The 27,373-nt window shown below is 33.8% G+C and overlaps 2 protein-coding genes across 3 annotated transcripts; both read right to left on the bottom strand.

Annotated features, from left to right (window-relative positions):
- Nucleotides 1-14,638: 14,638 nt before the first annotated feature.
- Nucleotides 14,639-15,039, bottom strand: LOC140837972 (uncharacterized). Its single transcript, XM_073204052.1, has one exon. It carries the CDS (start codon nt 14,949-14,951, stop codon nt 14,748-14,750), a length of 204 nt encoding a protein of 67 aa, XP_073060153.1. The 5' UTR covers nt 14,952-15,039; the 3' UTR covers nt 14,639-14,747.
- Nucleotides 15,040-22,555: 7,516 nt separating this feature from the next.
- On the bottom strand, nt 22,556-26,750 carry LOC140839708 (protein SMAX1-LIKE 4-like). Of its 2 annotated transcripts, XM_073206617.1 has the most exons (4): nt 26,118-26,750; nt 25,282-26,024; nt 24,292-24,526; nt 22,556-24,203 (listed from the first exon to the last, which is right to left on the bottom strand). In XM_073206617.1, exons 1-4 carry the CDS (start codon nt 26,556-26,558, stop codon nt 22,686-22,688), a joined length of 2,937 nt encoding a protein of 978 aa, XP_073062718.1. In that variant the 5' UTR covers nt 26,559-26,750; the 3' UTR covers nt 22,556-22,685. The 2 variants fall into 2 exon arrangements, with proteins under 2 accessions (XP_073062718.1, XP_073062717.1); XM_073206616.1 differs by having other exon boundaries at nt 25,282-26,750.
- Nucleotides 26,751-27,373: the final 623 nt, after the last annotated feature.

Raw genomic sequence — 27,373 nt, 5'->3', positions numbered from 1 at the left:
ATTCAAGAAGTTAAATTGATGACTGTAGTTTGATGAAGATCAAAAAGATTATTTATAAATGAGTTTATAAGTAGATTTCATGTAATGAAAGTTGTAAAAGTTAGCTTAATTGTATATTAAATGAGTAGAGTAGAACAACATGTTTTAGTAAAGTAATTCACAAAAATGCAGCTGCAAAAAATGGATGAGTTGAAATTTTGACATTTGAAAATTTTCATTTTCATTATACGAACGAGATTTTACGTCGATAAATCGATGTAGTCAGATCGTCGATTGGGGTTATATGTCCGACATCATTTATTCCAAGCACAATACCCTGTTTGTAGAATACACAAGAAAATAACAGACAGATTAACAAGAAGCATGGTACATAACCAGTTGTCCGGAGAAAAAAGTCCTTCAATATTCTTTGTCACGAAGGACCTAAAACATTGATGTGCTGGAAAGTAATCATACTCCATAGCATAAGCAGGCATCAGCATCGAACAATTCTCCGGTCCAACCTCTGGCTCTAGAATTTCTCCTTAATTATGAGTTAAAATATGTTGAATGCAATCACCAACAAACGCAACACAGTCCGCTGCCTGCACATCGAGTTCAGGTACAGTCCTATACTCCTATGGTTCTAGAAATATTTGACGCGACTCTTTTTCTTGAAATCTAACGATCTTAACGCACAAAAAATATATTAGAATGATAGAAAATATACATATTTACCTCGGCATTAAAGAAGTTAATCAGTGCTAACATAAATCAAAGTAAAGAAAATTTACACAGCATGTAGATTAATCTACAAAACCTTGTCCTCAATGGAGGGGCAATACCGAGGTCCCTTTGCTTCCACCCATCCTCCATAAGTGGTCTCTCATGCATGCAAGTTCTCTTTAATTAACTGATGAGTCTTCTTTGTAGTCCGTGTAATAAGATAACAGCACGTCTGCTCTCTTCAGAGTAGTAGTTTGGATCTAAAAGGTGCAACATTTTAAAGCATAAATATGAAAATAAAAGATAAAATTAGATACCGAAATTTAAATTGAAAACTCGTAAAAAAATTTATGGTTAAAAATATGGACACACATTCTCTTGATAGACGAAAACAAACCACTCACGAATAATATAAAAATAATTAAGAAAAGAGAGAAACTTTAGAATTAATTAAGATTCTCAAGAATAGGATACTTCCCCATCGTGTAAAATGGCGCTTATTAAATTTCCTTCCAACTTCATATGTCAAGTCGTCGACAAAGTTATCAGATTTTCCTCACGTGATACGGCATCTTCGCATCATAATTAACACATGCCACCTTCCTAGTTTCCACTTTGTCAACCATTCACACCTAGCTTTCCACGTTTGCTGACCAACTCCCAACCATTCACGTCCTCACATGTTAAGATTGGAACTTGGACCTAACTCAACCTCAAAAGCTAGCTCAAGGGGGGAGGATTGTCCAAGCCAATATATGCAACTCCCAGGTTATTTATCCTACCGATGTGGGACAATTAACACACCCCTCTCACGCCCAGGAATGAACATCTGGAGCGTGAAGTTTACAAATAACCCAATTATGGGCAGAACAGGTGGCCTAATTATAGGCAGTCCAACACATAACGGTGAAACCCGGGCTCTGATACCATGTTAAGATTGGAACTTGGACCTAACTCAACCCCAAAAGCTAGCTCAAGGGGGGAGGATTGTCCAAGCCAATATATGCAACTCTCAGGTTATTTATCCTACCGATGTGGGACAATTAACATCACACCAGCTTATATGTAAGATGAATGAGGAAAATGAGTATCACACCTCAAAATTGCTGTAATAAAGGTGATAGTCTCAATAAGGAACGGGTCATAGTAAAATTCAGGCAAGCAGGTGTGCATGATCATGAACTGCTGCCGATACATTTAAGATTGTTGGAATTAAGTCTAACTGTTTAATTGGCTGAACAGCAACAACATATGACCAATATTAATGAATGAATTTTACACGTTAATTCCAAACTTACACCCTAAACTGATCCTGAAATTGACAGGTTCATACTATGGCAACCAAGATCTAGAGAAACAACATAGAACCAATGAAACTCAAACTTTAGAAATTTGGGATTCATTTTGAATAGTTAATTTTATACAATGAATCGATTCTTGAAGATCAACCTCCTTTCGGGCTATTGACAGACAAAAAGTAGACATTTTTTAATTCGAATGACATTCACATCCTCAGTCACGTTGGAACTTTTCAGGTTCTTTTAAACTAAACGTAACTCTAGGTAGCCTCCATTGTGGATTCGACACAATTCCACGATATATATTTGAAATAGAGATAATTATCATTTTATTTTATTTTTATCCCCCAATTATCATTTAGTTTCGCTTCATGAATTACTGATTAATTTCGGAGGCATTACAGGTAAGAATAGCTTCCCCAATATATATTTTAGCACATTGGTTGCAACGGCGAGCCAAAAATACGGTCCTGCATCGAGCTAAAATTTTAAACTCTAGAATCTTTTAAATATTTTAAATTGATCTATCCGAACTAATATCAAATTAATCTAAAATTATACAAAATTTACATATATATTTGTTTAAAAAAAAATTGGGTAAACCAGGCTAAAACTCTCGGGTGCCCTTGAATGTGACTCAACTAGTACTGATTGGTTGTGAGCATTAAACATCTAGCTACTTCGAGGAGATGTCTATTCTTCCTCCGATCCCATTTCGTCCAGGAATGTCAAAATACAAGAGCTTTGTTGAACTATAAAAAATGATCCCAAAATCTTATTGCCATTTGAAACATAGACAAGTCAAATAAAACCATCTCCCGAAACGAGTTTTCAAGCATATATATTCTTTTCATGGATTCCGTACAATGACCTTAATTCTCACAAGTAATTGCATTTGCATTTGATCATATTTACATTATTGCAGGCTGTCAAAATTTAATTTTAACATCGATCTGCATAAAAATTAAATTAAGCCCAGTGAATCATTTATAATTTGTACATGAAATCGATTAAAAATTTACAAGAATCAGATGGGATGCAGTTGGGAACACAGAACCAGACGTTTAGAACACACGACGCAGAAAAATTTCTTCTTGATCCTGAAACAAACTGGGAGATGGAAGAATTTTCCTTTGCTTTGCGTGTATACTGCTTCCACTTTGCCTCCACAATTTGGGCAATTTCCTGGGGCTTTTTCTTTCATAATCTCATCGTCTTCTTCCTCACAAACATAAACCATCCGCATCCAAATTGATCTCCTTGTCTGTTTGCCTATTTGCTTTTGTTCAAAGGGTGGTATTTGTTGGAGTTCTGGGGTTTGCATGGAATTATGGAAGGCCTGGTTTCTGCGTCTATATATATAATAATATGCGGGGATGTGTCGATTTATGTAGAAAGAAGGCCAAATACATATTTTTACTTTGAAAAAAAAAAGAGTCTGAAAGACGACCAGCATTTCAATTAAGGAAATAAAAGAAAGGTGAAATTAACATACACGTTTTTCATTTTTAGTCATTATCGATAAATTTATAGTTATGAACTATTTATAACATGTACATTTATTTCTAGTAATATTCACCTTACTGATGACATGATATCGGACATATTATTAATCCTCGTCACCACATCATCATTTTTTCGATACTTTTATTCGAAAAATGATTATAAAAATTGAAGAAAATTGCAAATTGATAGATTAAGACCGTAAATTAACTGACGAGACGAGAAAAAATATAATATTTCTCGAAAGAAATTACTTGATTATAAATGTTTCTCTTTTCCTTGGTTAATGTACTATCTAGAAGAAATTCAATACGTAGATGAATATGAATGAAAAATGGTAAAAGCACACTCGAGTTCGTAATGTTTCGGCCAATTTTGAAAGTGTTTCACAAATGAAATTGACATTGAAAAATACAATATGCATGGGTCAAACTTTATGGGTGAATAAAGCTTCGTATGAAAACGCGACTTGTACCAAAATTTTAATTAGCACAATTTTCTCGTCTGTCAATGTAGAGGATAATACCTCCTCTAAAACCATATAAACAGTATTTTTAGATGTGTCACGCCATCGGTAACGATTACTCCCGATTTATATTCTAACCGACGATTATATTTTTGATCTTGTAATTTATATATTTATTATTATTATTGACATGTTATCGGTCAATTTACAATAAGTGTACAAATTTGCATTTTTTTCCTAATGATATGTCAGGAGTTTAATGAAAAATGACCAAAATTGAAAAAAAAATACAAATTAATAAACTAATATTATTAATTAACTAACAACATGTAGTGACCCGTTCCAGAATCACCTACTAATCAAAAACTAAGCATGCAAATAACCTAATCAACAATAATCAGAGATAACAGCGGAAAAAGTCAACAACTATACCGATTATACAACCCAATCGAAGTCTATAACAACTCAAAATAAGGTAAAGAATATCTGGTACAACCATATCGAAATCAAAACAATACCGATAAACTAAACCAACCAGCTACTCAACGTCCTCCTCCTGCTCCTCCTGAGCTGTCCAACCTGAGGCCTGCCCCGTGGGAATGGGGTGTCCAAGAATAAACAAAACCGAGGACGTGAGCGATAAGAACGCCCAGTACAAAAGTATGAGTATACAAGCCTATATGAAATGCACATGCTATGATATGATACCAGGGTAGTCAAGAAACAGGAATCACAAAAGGATCTCAACAATGCTCAGTCTAGAGGCGCCAAGTGGATAGTGCCGCGCGGTCCAACCTCTGGGTCACTGCATCCACTACAAGACAGACGTGGACCTAAAATGTCCCGGACCACCGAAGCCCTCCCGACCCGTCGGCCACTGTGTACTCTCGGTGTCCATGCGTCCACAAGACAGGGCTGAGCGGCCCCAAGATATAGCTTATCTCGAAAGAGATACAGCTCAACAGTAAAGGCTATCTCGAAGAAGATACGGCTCAACATGAAATGCAACGTGCAGTAATAAATGTGACATAATAGCATGCATCATATGACATATATCAATGCACCACATAATCATGCAACACATATATGAATGTATACTCAACCAGGATATCTCGGATAGTACTTTCGTACCTCTATCACAGTAATCCTAATCCACTGGAACCACCAGACAACAGGTCTAATCCAAGCCTATTCATCAAGTGAAAACCATCACTAAACTTATCTACCAGACTTGACTAGATAATCCTGAGATAAATACTGATAAAATTCCAAACCTTCGTCCGTCGCTAGCCCGCTGATGCCGCTAGCTCCCAACTAGAGCACAGCTCTGCTACAAGACCAGCAGCTCCCCGCTAGTGCCCAAATCTCGGAACAAGACTAGAACCTGTCAGAAACGACTGAAATGCTATGGAATTCTCTGAATTGGCGAGTCAAAATGAGGAAATCCGACCACTATTTATAGGCCATGTTCGGATCCTCCGAACACCACTTCGGAACGTCCGAACGCTACGTGTCCACTGGCTCTTGACAGCTCATGATCGGATCCTCCGATCATACACTTCGGACCGTCCGAACATGCACGTGTCCAGCTGCTCTTGACACCTCATGATCGGATCCACCGAACCCACTTCGGACCTTCCGAACTCCCACGTGTCGATCAACTCTTGACACCTAATGATCGGATCCACCGAACTCACTTCGGACCTTCCGAACTCTTCGGTGCTTCCGAACCATCTTCGGACCTTCCGATCATGATTAATCACCATTAATCCGTTAATTACCCAATTTGGAATTCGGGCTACTACATTCTCCCCCCCTTAAAAAGATTTCGTCCTCGAAATCTAGGCAAGAGAATAAAACACCATTGTAATACACTGCAAATATTCTTCATTACAACTGTATAACAATTACATCTCAGGCTGATCCTGGTTCAGCGCAAAAACCTGACCTTGGGCACGAGGTCGAAGATTCGAACTACCCACTGCCTGACCCTGTCTCCTCTGCTGAACAGTCGTCTGGGATCCAGAACCAGATCCTGCTCCACCTCGCAACTGAGGACAATTCTTCTTGATATGACCCATCTCTCCGCACTGAAAACAAGCTCCTGCGGCTACTCGGCATTGCTCCGATGGATGGTTCTTCCCACAATGCACACAAGCATCCTTCTTCTCACCAAAGCGAACATCACCGCTAGACCTTGATCCAGATCCAGAAGAAGAAGAACCTGACTTCTTGAAAGACTGAGGTCGAGGGCTCAAAGTATGCGAAGGTCTAGAAGAAAAAATAGCCCTACCACGCTGGAGACTGATCTCTGCCTGGCGACACCGGTTCACCAACCCATCGTAAAAAGTAGGATTATCACAGACGGTGACACGATCAAAAATCTCCTGGTTAAGGCCCTGAAGGAAATGATCGTACTTGGCTTCAGAACTGCCACTGATATGAGGCGCAAAGGGTAACAACTCGAAGAATTTCTGCTGATACTCATCAACAGACATACTACCCTGCTTCAGATTCAGGAGCTCAATCGTCTTGGCCTGGCGAAGGGCTGGAGGAAAGTACAGCTGCATGAACGCTGCACGGAAATCGACCCAAGTCGCTCTACCCTGCGACTGAACTATCGGCGCAGAAGTCGATCGCCACCACCTGCGAGCACGGCCCTCGAGAAGAAAACTAAGGGTCTCCATCTTCTGCTCATCGGTGCACTGGAATGCGCGGAAACAACTCTCCATGCGTTCTATCCAATCCTCAGCATCATCAGGAGTCTCTCCACCAACTAGAGGCTTAGGCCCCATCTGAATGAAACGATGCATATCGAAACGCCTAGGACCATCCCGACGATGACGATGTTCACGATGACGCCTACGATCGTCCTGGTCACCCCAACGACCTACACTTCCCTGACTACTCTCATCACCAAAGTGGTCAGCCATTGCTACAACATAGAATAGGGAAACTAGTAAATTGGTCAACGGAAATCCTAAAACAGAAATCTATATCCCAAAATCGTACGCATGCTCTGATACCATAAATGTAGTGACCCGTTCCAGAATCACCTACTAATCAAAAACTAAGCATGCAAATAACCTAATCAACAATAATCAGAGATAACAGCGGAAAAAGTCAACAACTATACCGATTATACAACCCAATCGAAGTCTATAACAACTCAAAATAAGGTAAAGAATATCTGGTACAACCATATCGAAATCAAAACAATACCGATAAACTAAACCAACCAGCTACTCAACGTCCTCCTCCTGCTCCTCCTGAGCTGTCCAACCTGAGGCCTGCCCCGTGGGAATGGGGTGTCCAAGAATAAACAAAACCGAGGACGTGAGCGATAAGAAAGCCCAGTACAAAAGTATGAGTATACAAGCCTATATGAAATGCACATGCTATGATATGATACCAGGGTAGTCAAGAAACAGGAATCACAAAAGGATCTCAACAATGCTCAGTCTAGAGGCGCCAAGTGGATAGTGCCGCGCGGTCCAACCTCTGGGTCACTGCATCCACTACAAGACAGACGTGGACCTAAAATGTCCCGGACCACCGAAGCCCTCCCGACCCGTCGGCCACTGTGTACTCTCGGTGTCCATGCGTCCACAAGACAGGGCTGAGCGGCCCCAAGATATAGCTTATCTCGAAAGAGATACAGCTCAACAGTAAAGGCTATCTCGAAGAAGATACGGCTCAACATGAAATGCAACGTGCAGTAATAAATGTGACATAATAGCATGCATCATATGACATATATCAATGCACCACATACTCATGCAACACATATATGAATGTATACTCAACCAGGATATCTCGGATAGTACTTTCGTACCTCTATCACAGCAATCCTAATTCACTGGAACAACCAGACAACAGGTCTAATCCAAGCCTATTCATCAAGTGAAAACCATCACTAAACTTATCTACCAGACTTAACTAGATAATCCTGAGATAAATACTGATAAAATTCCAAACCTTCGTCCGTCGCTAGCCCGCTGATGCCGCTAGCTCCCAACTAGAGCACAGCTCTGCTACAAGACCAGCAGCTCCCCGCTAGTGCCCAAATCTCGGAACAAGACTAGAACCTGTCAGAAACGACTGAAATGCTATGGAATTCTCTGAATTGGCGAGTCAAAATGAGGAAATCCGACCACTATTTATAGGCCATGTTCGGATCCTCCGAACACCACTTCGGAACGACCGAACGCTACGTGTCCACTGGCTCTTGACAGCTCATGATCGGATCCTCCGATCATACACTTCGGACCGTCCGAACATGCACGTGTCCAGCTGCTCTTGACACCTCATGATCGGATCCACCGAACCCACTTCGGACCTTCCGAACTCCCACGTGTCGATCAACTCTTGACACCTAATGATCGGATCCACCGAACTCACTTCGGACCTTCCGAACTCTTCGGTGCTTCCGAACCATCTTCGGACCTTCCGATCATGATTAATCACCATTAATCCGTTAATTACCCAATTTGGAATTCGGGCTACTACACAACAAGTCGATCTAAAATAAAAGACATATAGGTTACTTGATTAAAAAAAATGTGATTTTCTTTTATTTTCAGTATATTATATACATCTCTCATAAATTAATATTATAATCACACGATCTTGTTCACCTAAAGAAAAACGTGGTATTATCAATAATTGTGTCATAATTTAGAAAACGAGGTTTCACCTAATTCCGTTTAACATTCATTGTGCTTGGATCGAGTTCATCAATTATTACCCCGAAAAGTGGGAACAAGATTATATATTTCTGACTTTGTATATCATAGGAAAATATAGGCATGGGTTGATCAAATTTTATAGAGCAAATCTATTGTGAGACGGTTTCACGAATCTTTATCTGTGAGACGGGTTAACCCTATCGATATCCACAATGAAAAGTAATATTCTTAGCATAAAAAATAATACGTTTTCATAGATGACCCAAATAAAAGACATGTCTCACAAAATACGACCCGTGAGATCGTCTCACACAAGTTTTTACCTTAAGATCATAAGGACGATCATATTTAAGAGAAAACGTTAAATGGAGAAAAAGTTTAAAATTGAGAAAATACAATTATAAATTGTACAAAACTTAGTAAAACAATAAAATTTAAAATAGAGAGAGGTGTATTCAAAAGTTTGGTAGTGTAAGAAAAAAGTTGAACATATATAACATTAGTACAAGATCGAGCATTTTTTGTTTTATAAAAAAATTATAATTGGTTCTAATTATGCACATCAAACCTTTTAAATCGTACACAATTCAAACATCATGTTTCGATTACTATACATAGCAGAGACAATTATTGCACTCAACAATCTTCCTCCAGATAATTGCACTTGCTGCAATCAATGAGAATTGAAACCGTGACTTTGAATATGTTACCGATTATAGGACCGAACGATTGTCGTTTTACCAAAAGTGATAACTGGTAGTAATAATGCAACTTAAATATTTTAAAACCGTACAATATTTCAAGCATCATATTTAGATTATTCTACCTATAACGAATAATTATTTCACCCAGCAGTTATGCAAGTCTAGGCAAAATAATTGAATTATCAATTATTCAACTACGTACACGAGTTATACATAAATTGCCAATATAATTACATAATAAAATAAGCTGCAAAATAATTATATAATTGGAGAAATAATTGTGTGATAAACACAAAAAAAGGGCCACTGATTAAGTTTCGTAATAATCAATTAATGGACATTTTTATTTTTTTAACATTCGTAATAATCAATTAATGGACATTTTTATTTTTTTTTAAACAAAAATGGGCATTTTAATTTAGTCAACTTCTTTTAATTATTTATGAGACGAAATTACTAGTATGACCTTGTTTTGGTTGGATTTTCAACCTTCAATTGAATTAGTGTGAAAGGTTGAGGATGAATTTGAATTTGATTTTAAATGTCAGGGATGTATTTAAATTTTTACTCTTAATTTTCGGCGATTTACAGTAAAAGGAACTAATATTTTATAGGTATAACATTTTTTGTGAATTTTAAAATGAAAATTAGAAAAGGAAATTATTTTTTTAACTAATCACATTCAATATTAACATATAAAATGAGTATATCTATTGGGAGACGATCTCATAAATCTTAATTCGTGAGACATGTCAGTCATGCTCATATTTATAATAAAAAGCAAAATTTTGATATAAAAAATTATACTTTTTATTGGATGACCTAAAAAGACATTCATCTCTCCTTGTACATGATATACTGACCAGTCCCTAATTGTTACTCATCTAAGAGGACGATGCCATATATTGGTTATTATAATTCACTGCATCAGGGCCTTGTCTTATGTTATCATATCCTGAAAATTTCTCAACCACTTTTAATTCGAATCCTAACAATGCATGTTCAAGATTTTATAGAATAACCGAGGAGTCACGCAGAACGAACATATATGGAATCAAATGACATGAAACGACATGATCGATTTTTCAAAAGCAAAACATCATTATTTTAAAACATATATGTAAGCCCACTTACCTTCATCTCAGATTCATATAGTGGAAAACTATTATGAATCATCATCATCTATCATTAATTTCATAACATATGTTAAGAATTATATATCATAAAAATCCCTTAAATATCCACAATTATATAATACCCAATATATCCACATGAAAGACGATTATTTTCAGTGACCTTCCATCTTCACGCCGTTACTCTAATTTAATAAAATGAATGAATAGATATTAGTATGAAATGGGATAAGTTGACGATGGCAATTTGACCAAATGAAATGAATTGGAATAGCTTTAAGTAATTTTGGTGATGATAAAATAGGCAAAAACTTGTGTAAGACGGTCTAATGGGTCGTATTTTTGAGACGGATCTTCTATTTGGGTCACTCATGAACAAGTATTACATTTTATGCTAAGAGTATTACATTTTATTGTGAATATGGGTAGGGTTGACCCGTCTCACAGATTATGATCCGTGAGACGGTCTCACATGAGACTCACTCAATAAAATATAGGGTTTATGACTTCTCTCTCTACTCTCTTTGTAAGAAAAAATGAAAGTGAGTTGGGAGGATTCATATATTACAAAAAAGGGAGATGAAAGGTTGATAATTTAATTAGGAGAAATTATTATCTCATTGAAAAGAATTTATAAAAATGAGCTACAACATTTACATAATAATAATTTTATATTAAATAGAAACAAATCAATTTGTAAATTTACTTTCTCTAGAAGTTACGAAGAAACTAAATATGTGCCTAGAGCGTAGGTTTTTGGGAGATGTTAGGAATTTGGTAGGTCACGGTACGTAATTTATGACTAATAGTAATTAGGTTTTAAAGATTAATTTGAAATCTAACCAAAAATTTTGAACACATGAGAAATCAATTATCTATATGGATAATTTGACATAAAAATAAAGTTTTCACTTTATTTAGTGCAAGAATAATATCTTAATTACTTTCTGATAAGAGAAATTAATATCATGATTGAAATGAATTTATAAAATGGGTTACAATTTTAAATATTAATAGTTTCACATTAATATTGAAATTAAGATAAATCATTAATTTGAAATTTAAAATAATGAATTAACTCAAAAATAGTATGTTTTCTTTGAAGATAGAATTTATTTTTGATTCTTATTATATGTATCACGAGTGAAGCAAAATTTAGCCCAAAAATGAAATTTAAAACCATGTATAATTTTCTTCACTAGTAGATAAAAAGACATTTTTAAATACATTTTATTTATTACATCACTAATTTGATTATGAATACCACATAAACATTTTTTTTCTGTTTTTTAAAAAGAAAAATATTTAAAAACCCTGCTGAATAAATATTTTTTAAAACTAATTATGTATCCGAAATTCCAAACTGGCCAATATTTTACCTATTTAACATGACAAAAACTTTTGTGAAACGGTCTCACGAGTCGTATTTTGTGAGACGGATCTCTTATTTGGTTCATCCATGAAAAAAATATTACTTTTTATGCTAAGAGTATTACTTTTTATTGTGAATATCGGTAGGGCTGACCGTATCAAAGATAAAGATTCGTGTCACCATCTCACATGAGATCTACTCATTTAAAATATTTTTTATTATGCCGATTTTGATTTAGATTGGAATTTATACCGATATGGGCGTGAAAAATGGTTTAAATCATAAGAAAAAGGAAATGAAAATAAATGTACAAATAGAGCATTTGCGTGCTAGTAGTAATTGTTGACCCCCAAAGATGAATTATGGAATTGCAAGTGCAAAACTTGCCTTGGTTTGCTACAATTCAATGTTGACAACTCCTTTTCGATTTTCCTTTAAATCATGTAATCAATTAACATATCATGTTAAATTTTATAACTGGTGGTTAAAAAAATCGACGTATAATGTACATGTGACTAACAATTTAATCATGCGTAATATGTACGCCCTTAAACGCCTACAAATCTCGAGGATGAGATTAATGTTTGTAATGCTGTAACATATCCCAAAGTTTTTGTTTTGATGATACCAAACTTGGCTTAAAAATGTACTAAGTTTTATTGGGCATCAGGAATAGACAAGTTACTTCGGAGACCGATTGGTTCGACGTTCCAAAATCTCAGAAGCAAGTCTCGGAAGCTCGAGGACCAGTCGGACGGTCCGAAGAATTCGAGTCGAACACAAGCAATCAATCATGAATGCGAGACAATGATCTGACTGTTGATTGAGTAAGATTTCGGACGCTACGAAGGACATGATCGGACGCTACGAAGTGTTGAAGATTTCAAATCTCTGAAAACGCGGGAATGTTCGGACGGTACGAACTTGAGTTCGGACCTTCCGAAGCTGTCATACACTGTCTGAAAGAACTGTTCGAAGAAACGAAGCTGGATCGGTCCCTCCGAAGCATATGTTCGGACCCTACGAAGTCAAGAACGGACGATCCGAAGTCATCCCAAAATTACGCAAATTGATTTCAATCACATCGGACGTTCCGAAGCATAAACAGAAGATCCGAACCTTGGCGTCCAAGACTAGTATAAATAGGCCTTTGAGGATGCATTTTCAATCATCCCACTCCACTCTCTCTTGTCTCTTACAAAGCTTTCTACTATCTCTTGTGTGCGTTGATTAAAAGAGTTGTAATATCAAAAGAGTTGTAGAAAAAGAGTAAATACTCTCGAGTGGGTTGTAAAGTTCGTGGCTATCCTTGGAGCCCTCAAGGCCAAGTAGACGCATCGAGGCGTGGTTGTAAAAGCTAGCTTGGAGCTCCTAAAAGCCAAGTCGATATAGTGATACCTCGATCCTCATCGAGAAGGGGAGACGTAGACGATTCTTCGTCGAACTTCCATAAACATCTCTATCCCTCTTTACTTTACGCATTTACTTTACTACGCATTTATTTTACGCACTTACTTTACGCATTCATTTTATTTGTGATTGTCCCTCAAGTCTTCCGCTTGCAATTTTTGCAAACTCGTTTTAAAAACGCTAAAGGGCCTAAAAGAACCTATTCACCCCCCCTTTAGGTTCTTCAGTATATATATATGTATATATATATATATATATATATATATATATATATATATATATATATATATATATATATATATATATATATATATATAGCATGTGTGTTTGTGTGCGTGTGTTAAATTAGAAACGTGTAACTCATGCAGTTCACGGTTGGAAACAACGGGGAAAATGTTCACTACACGGCATGTAGTAATTATATTTTTCCTAAATTATTGTCATGAAAATCGTGAATTTGGTATTTAAGAAAAAATCATAGCTTCTCATGGTTGATTTCATTCTACATGTAGGAGCACTACCCCTATGATAGAATGAAGGACCCAAATTTAGCCACATATATATGAGGTTCACTAATTTTTTTTAAATCGGATATATGTGTGAATCTTGTCCATCCAAATCATGTTGGGGCACTGTCCCCACATGTAGCATCGAATCAACCGCATCTCATTGATCAAAACTGCAAATATCTTATTCCAAAGCCAGGACTATTAATGCTAAAGGAAAAATTAATACATTAGATAAAATATGTGGAAATTATATATATGGATTGGGGCAATCTTTCTCGTTTAATCTAACTTCTGAGATTGAGATATATCTAAGTTTCAATCTTAATATGATATCAGGATTCAAGTATTCACCGTTATGTACTGGACTGTCCATAGTTGGGCTACATGTTCTGCTCATGATTGTGTCACTTGTAAACTTCATATTCCAGATGTTCATTCTTGGACGTGAGAGGGTGTGTTAGCTATCTCACATTGTTAATTGTCTCACATCGGTTGAATAAAATCACTGAGAATTTTGTATATAGACTTAGACAATTCTCACTTGGCATACTTTTAAAGTTGAGTTTGGTTTGAGTTTCAATTCTAATAGTCATAATTAAGTATGGTGATTAATTAAGATAGATGAAAAAGACAAAATGTCAATTTGACATTTTTACTTCTAAATGTTTTGTTAGATCATTTATAATCATATAATTATGTTTTTTTAATTATCAATTTTAGTTATTATTTCTAAAATTATGTAATTAAATGAGTAATATTTTACTTAAATTTTTCTAAGTACGTAATTAAAAAAATTTCTTGAGATATATACTTGTGTTTGACAACGTAATTATAAAATTTAGTAACAATATTAGTCATGTAATTATATGATTTTATTGAAAAAGAATAAAATCGATATAAAAAATATAATTACACGACTATAAATGATTTAACAAAATATAGCTAACTAAAACGCAGCCTTAATAATCGTACAAAACCAGACGCTTGGAACAGTGAGTACAAAAATATTTGCGTTTGAATCTGAAGCAAATGGGGAGGAAACACAGTCTCAGTTGGCTCCCGACGTCCACTGCATGCACCTTTCCGCCGCAGTAGGGGCACGATCCCGGCGCCTGATGCCGCCCCACCTCCGTCTCCTCCTCGTTGCATCCCAGAAAACACATGCTCGCAATCTCTGGCGGAGATGGGATTGTGGTATATTTTTTTCCAAAAAGTTTTTGATTTCTTTCCACTGTAATGTTAATTATGCTGTGTGGGTTAGGGTATTAGGCACATATATAAGGAGGAGAAGGATCGCTCAGGAAAACTCGGCGCAGCGCCAACTGGGGATATTCGAATGGGGTCGTGGTTGACGTGCGCGTAAGGTGCTGGTTAAAAGGTGCGCCGTCATGTGACTTTCCATGTCATCAGTCTGTCCCACGCGGCCTTTATGGACAAGTCGGATTCCTTTAATTTCAGGAAAAATGGTATATGTTACATCGAATACTATTTTTTAAAAAAAAAACATTTTAATATTTGAATTTTGTGGAGACGCGATGGTCCCACATAATTTAATAGTTACCTTAATTTTCTAATGTCCCTCAAATTCGTTTACGGGGAAACGAGGGAGTTTGTTATAATTAAGTTTCAAACTCAATAATTCGATGCCATACGCGTATATGATATCGACATCTTGGTCATATAATTACCTTCCAATGAATTTAGACTTCTTTTTCGGAGTGCAAACTTTAGACAACATGTTCCGGCTTAATTCTCACATCCCTTTTCGGGTGTGAAATGTTGAAACTTGAACCTAAATTCAAGTTCAGTTTTTCTAAGCAATTGTGGCATATCTATAAGTCTATATATTTATTTTTTCAAGCAGGCTAGGTGCTTTGATAATTAATCTATTCTAATCTATATCTATATAAATATATGGATTGAATTGTGAATTTCCTCTATTGTCCCCATTAAAATTGTATTCTAATGACACTTTATCTTCCTTTTATGTAATTAGTTAATTATTATTATTAATCCATTGACTGATTATTATTTATTACTCTTTCACTCACTTTCATGGCATGACTACAAATAATATCAAAGTATTTATTCAACAACTAATGATTCGAAACAATATGTAATAATATTATTTATAAAATTTATTGATTTTGTGAAAATACCTTACAAATAATAGTAATAGTGTTATACATTCTTTTATTAAAATAAATAATACAAAAAATTATGCTAACAGAGGTTTCGAACTTATTTTTTAATCTTAGTTTTTTTACAAATAATACAAAAAAAAATTTATGTTTAACAAAACAGAAAATAAGAAATTATAAATTTATATGTCGATGTTTAATCTATATTTATATCTATATATATACTAATCTAAATATATGAATGTGAATTGTGAATTTACATAAATATCCTTACCTTCATTTAATAATAATAATTTAATTAAATATTCTTACCTTCATTTAATAATAATAATTGAAACATGTTTTCTTTTTCATATATTCTTTTAATAATAATCATTTCATTAATACATTTTTATTTTTAAATTTAAAATTAATTAATTTAATATTTACATTGACATCAAATTCACAGAAAATCACTATCATAAATACATGTTTATTTTTTTGTTTGTTTTTCATCTATTCATTTTATAATAATCATTAATATATTTTTATTTTAAAATTTAAAATTAATTACTACATATTTTCTTTTTCATATATTCTTTTAATAATAATCATTAATATATTTTTATTTTTAAATTTAAAATTAAATACTTTAATATTTACATTGACATCAAATTCACATAAAATCACTATCATAATTACATATTTATTTTTTTTGTTTTTTTCATCGATTCATTTAATAATAATCATTAATATGTTTTTATTTTTAAATTTAATTATTTACTTTAATATTTACATTGACATCAAATTCACAGAAAATCACTATCATAATATTATAAATTTAAATAAATTTTTAATGTTATGAACATTAATGTAATAATGGGAAAACAAATAGAGATGAGTGTGATTGAATAAATTAAATTATTAATAAATATTAAGTTCATATAAAACATTTTTTTCCCATTTAGAAGGTAGATATATATAGATTACTTATGTATCAACAAAATACGTGATTGAGAGAAAATGCTTGTATGTAAGTGATTTCATTGCAAACATTTAAGTTATTTAATCAATTTTCAATATATGATGCTAAATACATATTACTAAATAATATAATATCTATTAATTAATCTATTAAATATATGACTTTCATTTGTAAGCTTACTATTATATTATTTTTTTTGTTTTACAATTTGTCATGTTAATGTTGTTATTTAAGTCATTTTTTTATCTTAGTTTAATAAGATCATTAATAGTGTATTTAACTCAATCAAACTAATTATTATTTTAATTTACTTTTAAATTTAATTTTAATTATTTAAATTTATATATTGCCGTCAAATAATAATAGGAAAACAAATGGAGATGAGTCGGACTGAATAAAAATAAATTATTAATAAATATTAATGTCATACAAAATTTCTTTCTCCCATTTAGAATAAAAATATTTTCAAACTATTTATATGTCAATATAGATATGTGATTGAGAGAAATGTTTGTATGTAAGTGATTTCAAATACTGTTTTTAAGTTATTTAGTCAATTTTTTTATAAATGCTGCTAAATAAATATTACTAAATAATATGCTCCATTTGATCATTTTGTGTTCTTGCAATGAAGAGTTTTTTTTACCATAGCGTTAACATATTTGATTGTTATATGTCATTTGTATTGATCATGTAATTGTTTTTGGATTGTTTATGTGATTTGTTGTTTGCACGAAGAAAAGAGAAACAAAATCAAATATCCAACAAAAATGGTTATTTTTCAATTTTTTATTGTGGAGATATTTTGTTAATTTTTAAACACATAATGCATGTTTTCTGTTTGCTTAGATTACTTAGTTTGAAGTGACTTATAAAATATTAAAAAAATTGAAATATTTCTTCGTTTTTACGTTATGTCTCAGAATATCAAGAGATAATATTTTTTATTTATTGAGACAATTGTATTTCCAAACTTCTGTCCATAAATCAATATTTAATTTTTTTACGACATTATTATATTCTCTAATCATTTTTTTTTACTTAGATTGATAGAAGACATTTTAATTTGAATTTTTATGTTCTTGCTTATATTATTTTTGTAATATTATTTATTATGAAAATAATAGGTGAACTACAAAATTTGGTAGGTCTAAGAGTCCTCTGATGAACGACAAATATGGATAAATTATTAAAATATATAATATCCAGTAGATTTTTGGCATGCGATTTTGTTCTAATTCAATGATTATGCAAGATTCCAAGTTTTAATTATATCACAAGTTAACACATGCTTTGTTGTTGCTAGATATATTTTGTCAATAGTATAATATTTTTCTATGGTTTAAAAAAAATTGTGTGACTTTGTATTATATTTTTACGGCTCATTTTCTAAATGGTTTTCTTATGATTTCAAGGCACCATTTTTCATTTGTGTTTTTTTAAAGAAGTGGAATGAATATCTATAAAACGATGACATTAATAAGGCGTCTTCTCTTTATTTGGAAAAAATATTGGAAAATTTATACAAATTATGAATAATATGAGTTAATATTTAATTTGAGAGTGATTTATGCTTTTTATTGCTCGTATATACTTCAATTTCTTTGTTATTGTACTAAATAAATTATTTTTAAACTTTGAGTTATCATTTTTTCCTTATTGAGGTTGTTTGTGTTATGATTTTTTTATTCGTTTTGGTTAGTATTGTTGGCGGTAATTGATTTTTCTGATATTATATGATGTGTCTTGTTGTTTATAAAAATAAGTATGAGAGTATACCAATCAAAGCCACGTATTTTGGGTCTTCTGTTCTACGAAGAGAATAATAAATGGTTTCTGTGAATTATATAATTTTTTGGTTTTTCATACATATAGTCTACGAAATGCGTCAAATTTTGAACAAAAAAGTTAAGACAAACATAGTGAATGAAAAAAAAATAGACATGTTAAATAAAAAAAATAATGTTGTGTATTACTATGTTGGGTGCAATAATTGTCCCTGCTTGGTAGAGCGGTCGAACCGTGGTGCTTGAGCTACTGTGCGGTTTAAAATATTTGAGTTGCACCATTACTACTAGCTATAGCTCTTGGTAAAGCGGCAAGCGCTCGGCCCTACAATTGGTATCAGAGCCAAGGTCACGGGTTCGATTCCCATTGATTGCGAATAGTGCAATTATTGAGAAGGAGATTGTTGGATGCAATAATTGTTCCTGCTTGGTAGAGCGGCCGAACCGTGGTGCTTGAGCTGCTATGTAGTTTAAAAGATTTGAGTTACACCATTACTACTAACTATAGATTTTGGTAAAGCGGCAAGCGTTCGGTCCTACATACTATGTCCTAATTTCTGTATGATATAATTCAAGCACATTTTTTTTATAGATATTTGAAATTAGGTTCAACTAAGTAACATGAAACATATACATATATATTAAATCATATTTAAAGCAAAATATTAAGATCAAGAATGATTCAGATTTAAATTTAAACGAAGCACAATGAAGAAGAAATTGAAGAATTGTATGTGTACATTAAGTGTTATATAATGATTATGTTGTTACTTCATTGTTGTCCGACATATGAATGTCATATAAAATGTCAATATTTCTCAATAAAATAGTTTTTCAAAAAGAAAAAATTCTTAATTCAGAAAAAAATACATAAAAAACAAATTGTGCATAATTCTCATTCTATTTATAATGGTATGAGAACAATTCTAAAACTTTGTTGACACAATATAATAGATCAATTTTGTGCATTTTATTGAGACATTAAGCCAGTTTCACTTTATTTCCTCCAATATTATCTCGATATATTTCGATGTGACTACGAGATTGTTTTTGTCTTTTTTTTTAGTCAAAGTGTCTAACCAGTAATTCATAACATATATGATGGCAGCATAGAAAACTCCTCGTCCATGAAATCTAAATGGTTATATTATTAAATGAGATATTGAATAAGAAAAATACTTTGACATATATTTGAATGATATCTCATATGCATAAGAAAAATACTTTGACATATATTTGAATGTTATTGTATTATTAAATGGTTATATTATTAGATGAGATATTGAATAAGAAAAATACTTTTACATTATTCGTATCTCTTCTCAAGATTTTTAAAATACAATAATTAAGTTTGTATATCGTTCCACGAGATATAAAATATTATAAAACAAAATATAAACTCGATAGAAGAAAATTTATTTTGTTTCAATGAATAATATAATATTACGTTCTAAACGCAACAAATGAGATTGAAACTATATCATTCTCATGACATGATGCACACAATCATTATTTCAAAGCTTCCAAAAAATGACGATGAAGATGACTTTCTTGAATTGCGTCAAATTAAATGAGGACACAATTTAAAGATATAACCATTTGAAGAGATTTCAAGTATTTTTCTCACAGTGATTGAGAAATAGTTGTTAAAAATTTATTAACCTTATAGCTATATATTTATAATATTGATACTAAATATATAAAAATGATATCACAAATATCACAATATTTGAAGAAGGTGCAACACCATTCATTCGTTATGTTGTTGAAGAATATATAAGTTATACATACTTTTAGTCACAGTGAAAACTTATCGCGAATAAAAGCATTTTTTCTTAGTTGTTATAGTTGATGATTGTCAAAAACTGAAAAATCATATAACAACAAAAAAATAGCCAGAAAAATAAGATTATCAGATAAAAACAATGTAGAAAACCGAAAAAATGTCGTGATAAAGAAGCAAACTATGAGCATGTCAGATCCCGGATAAGGATTGTAAATAACATAATATATGTTAAAGACGATCAGATATTTGCTGAGCATATCAAAATAGTTATATGCATATTATAACAAACTACGACAAAGAGTTGTTGAGTTGTCAAATCAACCAAGAAGAATATTTGAAAGTGTGTCAAGTGGATAAGATAATTTCTCTTATTCATATACCGTCTATGGTCATGATTTTTTTATTTTTTATGGCTTAGTTTGTTTCAGTTGATAAATGTTATTAGTCATGTTTTAATTCATTTAAATATTATCAAAATTTCGCACATATATTTTCAGCAGTTTAAGTTTTTACGTGGAACGCACGTGCATTTTTCTAGTTATACTAAAATTATCTATGATATTTGAACCCTTGCAAAACAATGTGTTTGATATAAATAAATATTTATTAGACTTGTACACAATTAGGGACAGTGGACAAATTTTCGTTAAATCGAAATAAGCGACCGAAACCGAATAAAATCGATTTTATTTCTAGGTAAAATTTAATTTTCTATATGGGTCATAACCTCTTCAATTGATGTTGGGCCTTAGCTGGGGCCTTCCCGTGTGAGAAACAACTGAAGTGGGAAAAAGTTGAAGAACTAAACGGGCATCGTTCCATTCAGAAATGGAGACAATTTTGATTTTGTAAGTTCGTATTTTGTTCTTCCTTTTTTTTATGTGTTTGCAGCTTTGAATTTAGAGGAAGTTGGTGAAAAATCTTCAATCAAAACATTTTTTTGGGTTCACTCCTTACCCACTAAATTGTGGTACTATGTCATACAAATGTGGTACATTTAATGTGAAAATGTGATACTAAAAAAGTAACCATGAGACCAAACACAAAAAAATCGGCGGCTGGAACTGAAAACCAATTTCCCGTTGAATTTATCGTAAGTAAAGAAAATCATTTTGCGACTCGGAAAGTGGGAAACCGGCGTGACAATCATTTCCTTATCATATTAAAAAATTTCTTAAAGTATCAAAAGCACTGATCGGAACCTTTTTACAGAATCCATCATTATGTTAAGGCATTATTTGTCAAATTTTAAAATCAAACGGACACACCGCCGCTTGCTGTAATCATATCATGTCTTTATATTCTTGATGACCACAATGAGTCAAACAAAATGTTTCTAAATTGCTAGATACAATAATTTCAAGTGGAAAGTCCCTTTGTCTTGTAGTGGTGAAGAGTATGATTATAATTATTACAAGGTTACATGAAGGATGAATTCTTTATCATTCGCCACATATGAATGGCAACTTATGGAAGTCAAAAGTGCACATTTTGGATTGTTTTTATCTATGTTTTTGGATTGCAATTCTTGTGAGGATAATATTGTTTACAAAAGGGTCTTCAAGAAACCATTGTGGCTAGTGACTTACACCTCCTCCTTAATCTCAAATCTGCTTTCTAATGCACAATATTTATATGTGCATATCTCATCATGAAAAAACCTACTTAGGTGATAGGTCCCAGTTTTAGTGTTATATATTCTTGGCAAGATCAAAAGATGGTACAGTTAAGTAGTACTAGTCTTTTGCATTTTCTGTTGTTAAATATGTTTTACACTTTCAAGGAACTTTAACTTCTTCATGCTCTTGTACCTTTTGGCTTGTTCGGTCTGGCGATAGATGCCAATGTCATGAAAACGCCGATACGAGCCTTAGTCGAGTCGCATTTATAAATGCAGCCCATCCAACAAAGGCAAACATGCAACCGTTGGCAAATTTGCCAGAGGAGAGTTAAACTTACAAAACTGGTCTAACAGATATAAAGAAACTCTTCGATATATCAACTAGTATATAATTTCAGTACTATATCAACAGCATTGATGAATGATAGACTTCGGCATTTTACTTGTTCAATTACAGTTGGGGACAAATAAAGTCACAAAATGTTGATTTAAGAAGGCGATATTAAGTTATAGAAACTGTGCTGTTAAAACAAACCATGCAATGTATTAGAAGATCAGTAATTACAAACCTAAGAACGTGAACATCTCACATGTCCTTTTAAACTATGAAAGAAACTTGGATTCCATTGGGAAGACTTGTGCCCAAGAATCCATCGTTTGAACAATATTCCCCCTTTCCTCCTAAACACAGCCTAACACTAAAATCTCCCCTCTCCCCAGTATTAACCATGTGTAAACTTCTTTGAAAAACATCGTTTAACCATTGATCGAACAAGCTGTTAAGATAAAAACCAGACCCTTCAAAAACTTCTTCCAAGACCATCTCATCGACGTTGAAACTGCTTATGTTTCTACCCCCACAAGCCTCATGGAAAGATCTTTTGAACATGGACAAGAACATATCCTTTGCTTGGTTTTCTTGATCCGTGCTTCGACTGAAAACGAAGCGGTTCTTTATCTTTTCAAGAAACTTTGGAGAATTCCGTTGATCCGTTGTGATTTCACGAGTCAAATCACTTGAAATCGGGCTCAAGTCTCCAGCCTTGTCTTCTCCTTGCTCAGGCTCATCAACTTTTACGTTGAGGTCGAGCTCGTTAGAGAAGACCTCTTCAATTTCACCGTTCCTTCGACTCTTGATCCTGATCGGTGAATCCCAATCCGATTTACGCCTACGATCAATAGACACCACCCCTGAATCCAGTTTGGATTCACTGACAACTATTTTCATCTGAAGGACAGATCCTGTGATATCCGTTTTCTTGTTAAAACTCAAGGAATCATTAGTTGTTAAGATCATTATGTTGTTTCCTGAATCCCGTTCTCTTTTCATCAATTTTCGCATGTCTCCCCTCTCAAAACCATCATCAAGAAACTTAACAAACTCAGGATCAGCACAATCTACATCTTCGACAAGAATTACCATCTTTTCATGGTCTTTCAGTGCCTTGTGGAGCATTTCACAGTTCTGAGTCGACGTTCTTGTATTTTCCCTCATATTCATGCAGAAGACCAAATCTGAAGAACCCAGTACGGATTTTGCTATGCCAATTGCCAGTCGTCTCTTTCCAATAAAATCGTCTCCTTGAATTAGCAACCATTTATCTTGGTTGAATCCTTTAGGATCCATCAATGACTGTAGAATCGAAGGAATAATTTCCTTTTGCCATGGAAAATTTTCTTGAAATGTTTTACATATTTCAGCATTCAATCTAGTGTTTGGTGCAGCAGCAAACATGGAATTCCCAAGCGCGAGAGTGATCTTTACTTCCTTATCATCCATTCTCTTAAGTGAATCCAAGTTCGGTTTGGCCGATTGGTTTTTAGAATTCCCATTCTCAAAACTAAACTCGATATGGCAAGACTGCTGCCTCCTAAATCGAGGCAGAGCGGTGGAGATTTGATTAGGCTTGACAGAAGGATAACCAAACGAAATTGTATCCGAATCACCAAAGATGTTCGTATTTGGCCAACATGGATATGATGAAGTATTGAAGTGACTTCTTCCAAGAAAGCTCTGGTTTGTAAAGTTCGCACTCGAATTATTCGGAGTTTGACTTCCACCGTGCAGATTCTGGCATTGTCTGTTATATTTTCTCCTAAGCTGAATCAAATCGTCCTGTAAAAATTATAACAGAAAATGAACCATGATCAAAACAGATTCAAAGATTTTAGCATTTTCTAGAAGAAATATATGTAATTGTTACCTTATCCGATGTTTCAATGCCTGGTGACTTGAGCCAACAAGGTAACTGGACGGAAGCATTCTCTGTTTTTTTGTTTAATGATAAAGAATCGTGCTGGCTGCCTTCTTTTTCATAGTTGGATGTGCACTCTGGGCAGCAATTCAGGACATCTTGGTCTTCTTCCTTTCCAAAAAATGGTCTTTTGTGCATTACATCTGGTGGATTTTCATTAAAGGTGATTCTTGAGTCCACGCCGCTGCATTAGGGACGTAAGTTTTTAAGATAAATTTGCAAAATAAAAAAAAAACTTCAATATACCTTTGTTTTTCTTTGTGCCAAAAGATCTGAATAATGTTAATAAAATTGAGTAAACTAAGCAGACAGTACAGCAAGGGAAAAAATGTGTACTCTTATTCAAACAGGCAGCTTTGACACCATTTGGAGCCAAAACATTCAAAGTACTTTTGAAATACACCAATAAAATCATTCAAATTTCACTAGCTTGCGTCCGATCATATCAACATCTCACATATGGAGACAAACTTAGTTAGAAAGTAAATAGTACGTCTTCTTAACAGAACTTTTTCACGCAGCTATGTACCAGCATTTCATTAGTTCAGACCATGAATAAATTATTCACAAGAAAAGAGCAAATACATAAAACAAAAAGCGCTTTAAAACCAGCCAAAAAGTGTCAATTGACTCTACAAACAAGCATAATTCAAGAATCTTTGGTTATGGTTTGTATTGGTTTCTCAGAACAATTACCATCACAGTACTAAACAAAAAACAACAATGCTCTCTAATTTATTTTCTTTATTAGAAACTCATTCTCATCATTTATATTTTCGTATTTGGTTAAAATACCCATTTACCATATCGTATTTACTTGGTACTATACTTAGTTACGGATAAAAACTATAAACTCAAAATAAATATCCGGAAAGAAAATAAAAAACACAGTCTTTTCTTTCTTGGAAAACGAGAAAATCAAGAAATTTGAGCACTCACTTTGTAGCAGTAGCATTGAGACTCAACCCCAGTCCACCGGAAGGAACAGACACAGCTTGTAAACTCCATTGAGCATCCAAAGGAGGTTGCTTCATTTGACACTTCATGTAAGTCTGGTAACTTGCAGTAGCCATTAACCAAACTCTTGTGTTTAAACTGTCATTATTATAACAAGAAAGCAATTTTGCTATCTCAGAAACTAAGTGATCAATAGGGCTGTAAACCGTGGCGTCCTTACCATCACACAACACTTCTTCAACAGTCCATTTCAAGTCACCAGTGTAGATTATAACTCTACCATTTGACGCAAAAGATTCGACCTTTCTTTTCAAATCACCAATATGCATGTCAACTTCTTCTCTTTTCATGAACTGGAGTGGCACTGATGAGAAGTGAAGCTTCACAAAGTACACGGATTTTAACTCCTCAGGCACATCTCCTCTCTGTACTTTATTCATTAGTTCTGCAACAAGAGCTTCGTTCAGGTAGAAAGAGTCACCGACTATTACAGTGTTTCGTCTCTTCTTTCCAAGCAAAACCTCGAAAACCAACTTGATATCTTCCTTCAGAGAGGAGGTATTTGCGACGGGTTTGCTTAAAAAACTCTTCTGGGGTGAAAAGATTAATGGGTTTTGCTCAGAAACATAAGACATCACATTGGAATGCCAGAAACTATTAGGGTTTTGATAATTATTTGGAGGTGAACTTGGAGTTGAGTAAATCCCACCAGAATAATTGTAACACTGAAAAACAGAAGAAACGGAATTAGTAGACTCCTCCATGTTATTTTTCACTGCAGTACTTGAGAAACCAGCCTCCCTCATAACCCTACTCACACTAGGGTCATCCAAGATTGACAAAATAAGCTGTTCCAGCTCAACTTTGACACCAATCAACGGCGGCGGTGACTGCTGCTGCTGCTCAATACAACCTCTCCTCTGGTGAGCTTGAGCCCTTTTAAGAGCAGCAACAAGGGCATTAGATAAGGAAGGCTGCGCGTGAAGAAGAGGAGCAGGGGTAGCAGGAAGACGATTAAGTGCGACATTGAAGCACAGTTCTAGAGCTCTGCATTGAAGCGGATGCGAGTGTTGGTTAGGCTGAGATTTAAGGCAAGCCCTTCTGAGAGGACTGGCTCTAGAGCTCAGCAAAGTGGCGGCGACATGCAGTGGAGTGACCTGAGCGTGGCCGCGCCGCCTTGCCAGGCTAAGAGAATGCTTCAACACGGAAGCAGCCTCTGCGGAGAGGGTCTGTTGAGCTGCACAAACTCCTGCACGCATAACTTAGAACACACCCCCACCCCAAACACCCCCCCGGAAAAAAGAGTGAAGTCTCTCTTTTCTCGCCGAAAAAAATTGGAAACCTGCTTCTTGGTTCTCCTTCCCCTTCAAACTATTCCCTCCCCCCCAACACTGGTCAGTGTGTGCTTCTGTGTTTTTCTTCTGTGTGATGAGAAATATGGGACGTCGTGTTTGAAACGGTGTAGTAATATTTCCTTCATATGGAATAAATAGGTGATGTGTTGTGTTACTGTTCGGACAATAATAGTTTAGGGTGTGAATAGGTCTATTTGAAAAGGTGTGTGTTAGGCTTATGATGTTTTTCCAGTAATGGAGGCACAAAGTTTTAAAAGAAATTATAAAATATGGAAAAAAAATTATTATTTTTTATTTTCATAAATCATAGAGAAATAATTCAAATTATTCTTAAAAAAAGAGAGGAAATAATTCAAATTCACCATGCATTTTGTATATTTTCTTTAGTTTCTATCTTGTACACAATAGTTGATTCTTTTAGCATTCCATTTATAAATTATAATTACTAAATAAGTTTAGAAAGAGAAGTTATTTATTCAAAATTAATTTTAAATAAACAGTAGTATAGCACAAAAAAATTTGACGTTCAGATGTAGAAGTTTTCTTTTTTTTTTTTTTATAGCTACATTTTCTTAGTTTTTCTAAAAATTATTTTTAATCATCTTTTTTTTTTAGTTTTTCTAAAAATTATTTTTAATCATCTTTTTTTATATATAAAAAAAAAGATGAAAAAAGATGATTTAAAATAATTTTAGAAAAACGAAGAAAATGTAGCTTTG

The sequence above is a fragment of the Primulina eburnea genome, chromosome 8 (genome assembly GCF_022965805.1).
Source record: "Primulina eburnea isolate SZY01 chromosome 8, ASM2296580v1, whole genome shotgun sequence".
NCBI lineage: Eukaryota > Viridiplantae > Streptophyta > Magnoliopsida > Lamiales > Gesneriaceae > Primulina > Primulina eburnea.
The sequence above is the reverse complement of the archived record's forward strand: the minus strand, read 5'-3'. Positions and strand labels throughout refer to the sequence as shown.

Bases quoted from the DNA above. Each gene is read 5' to 3' on its own strand.
- LOC140837972 (XM_073204052.1), bottom strand. From the start codon at position 14,951: ATGTGTTTTCTGGGATGCAACGAGGAGGAGACGGAGGTGGGGCGGCAT.
- LOC140839708 (XM_073206616.1), bottom strand. From the start codon at position 26,558: ATGCGTGCAGGAGTTTGTGCAGCTCAACAGACCCTCTCCGCAGAGGCT. The intron at 24,527-25,281 runs GTGAGTGCTCAA...TCCCTAATGCAG, and splicing joins CTCAATGCTACTGCTACAAA to CGGCGTGGACTCAAGAATCA. The intron at 24,204-24,291 runs GTAACAATTACA...TAATTTTTACAG, and splicing joins GCATTGAAACATCGGATAAG to GACGATTTGATTCAGCTTAG.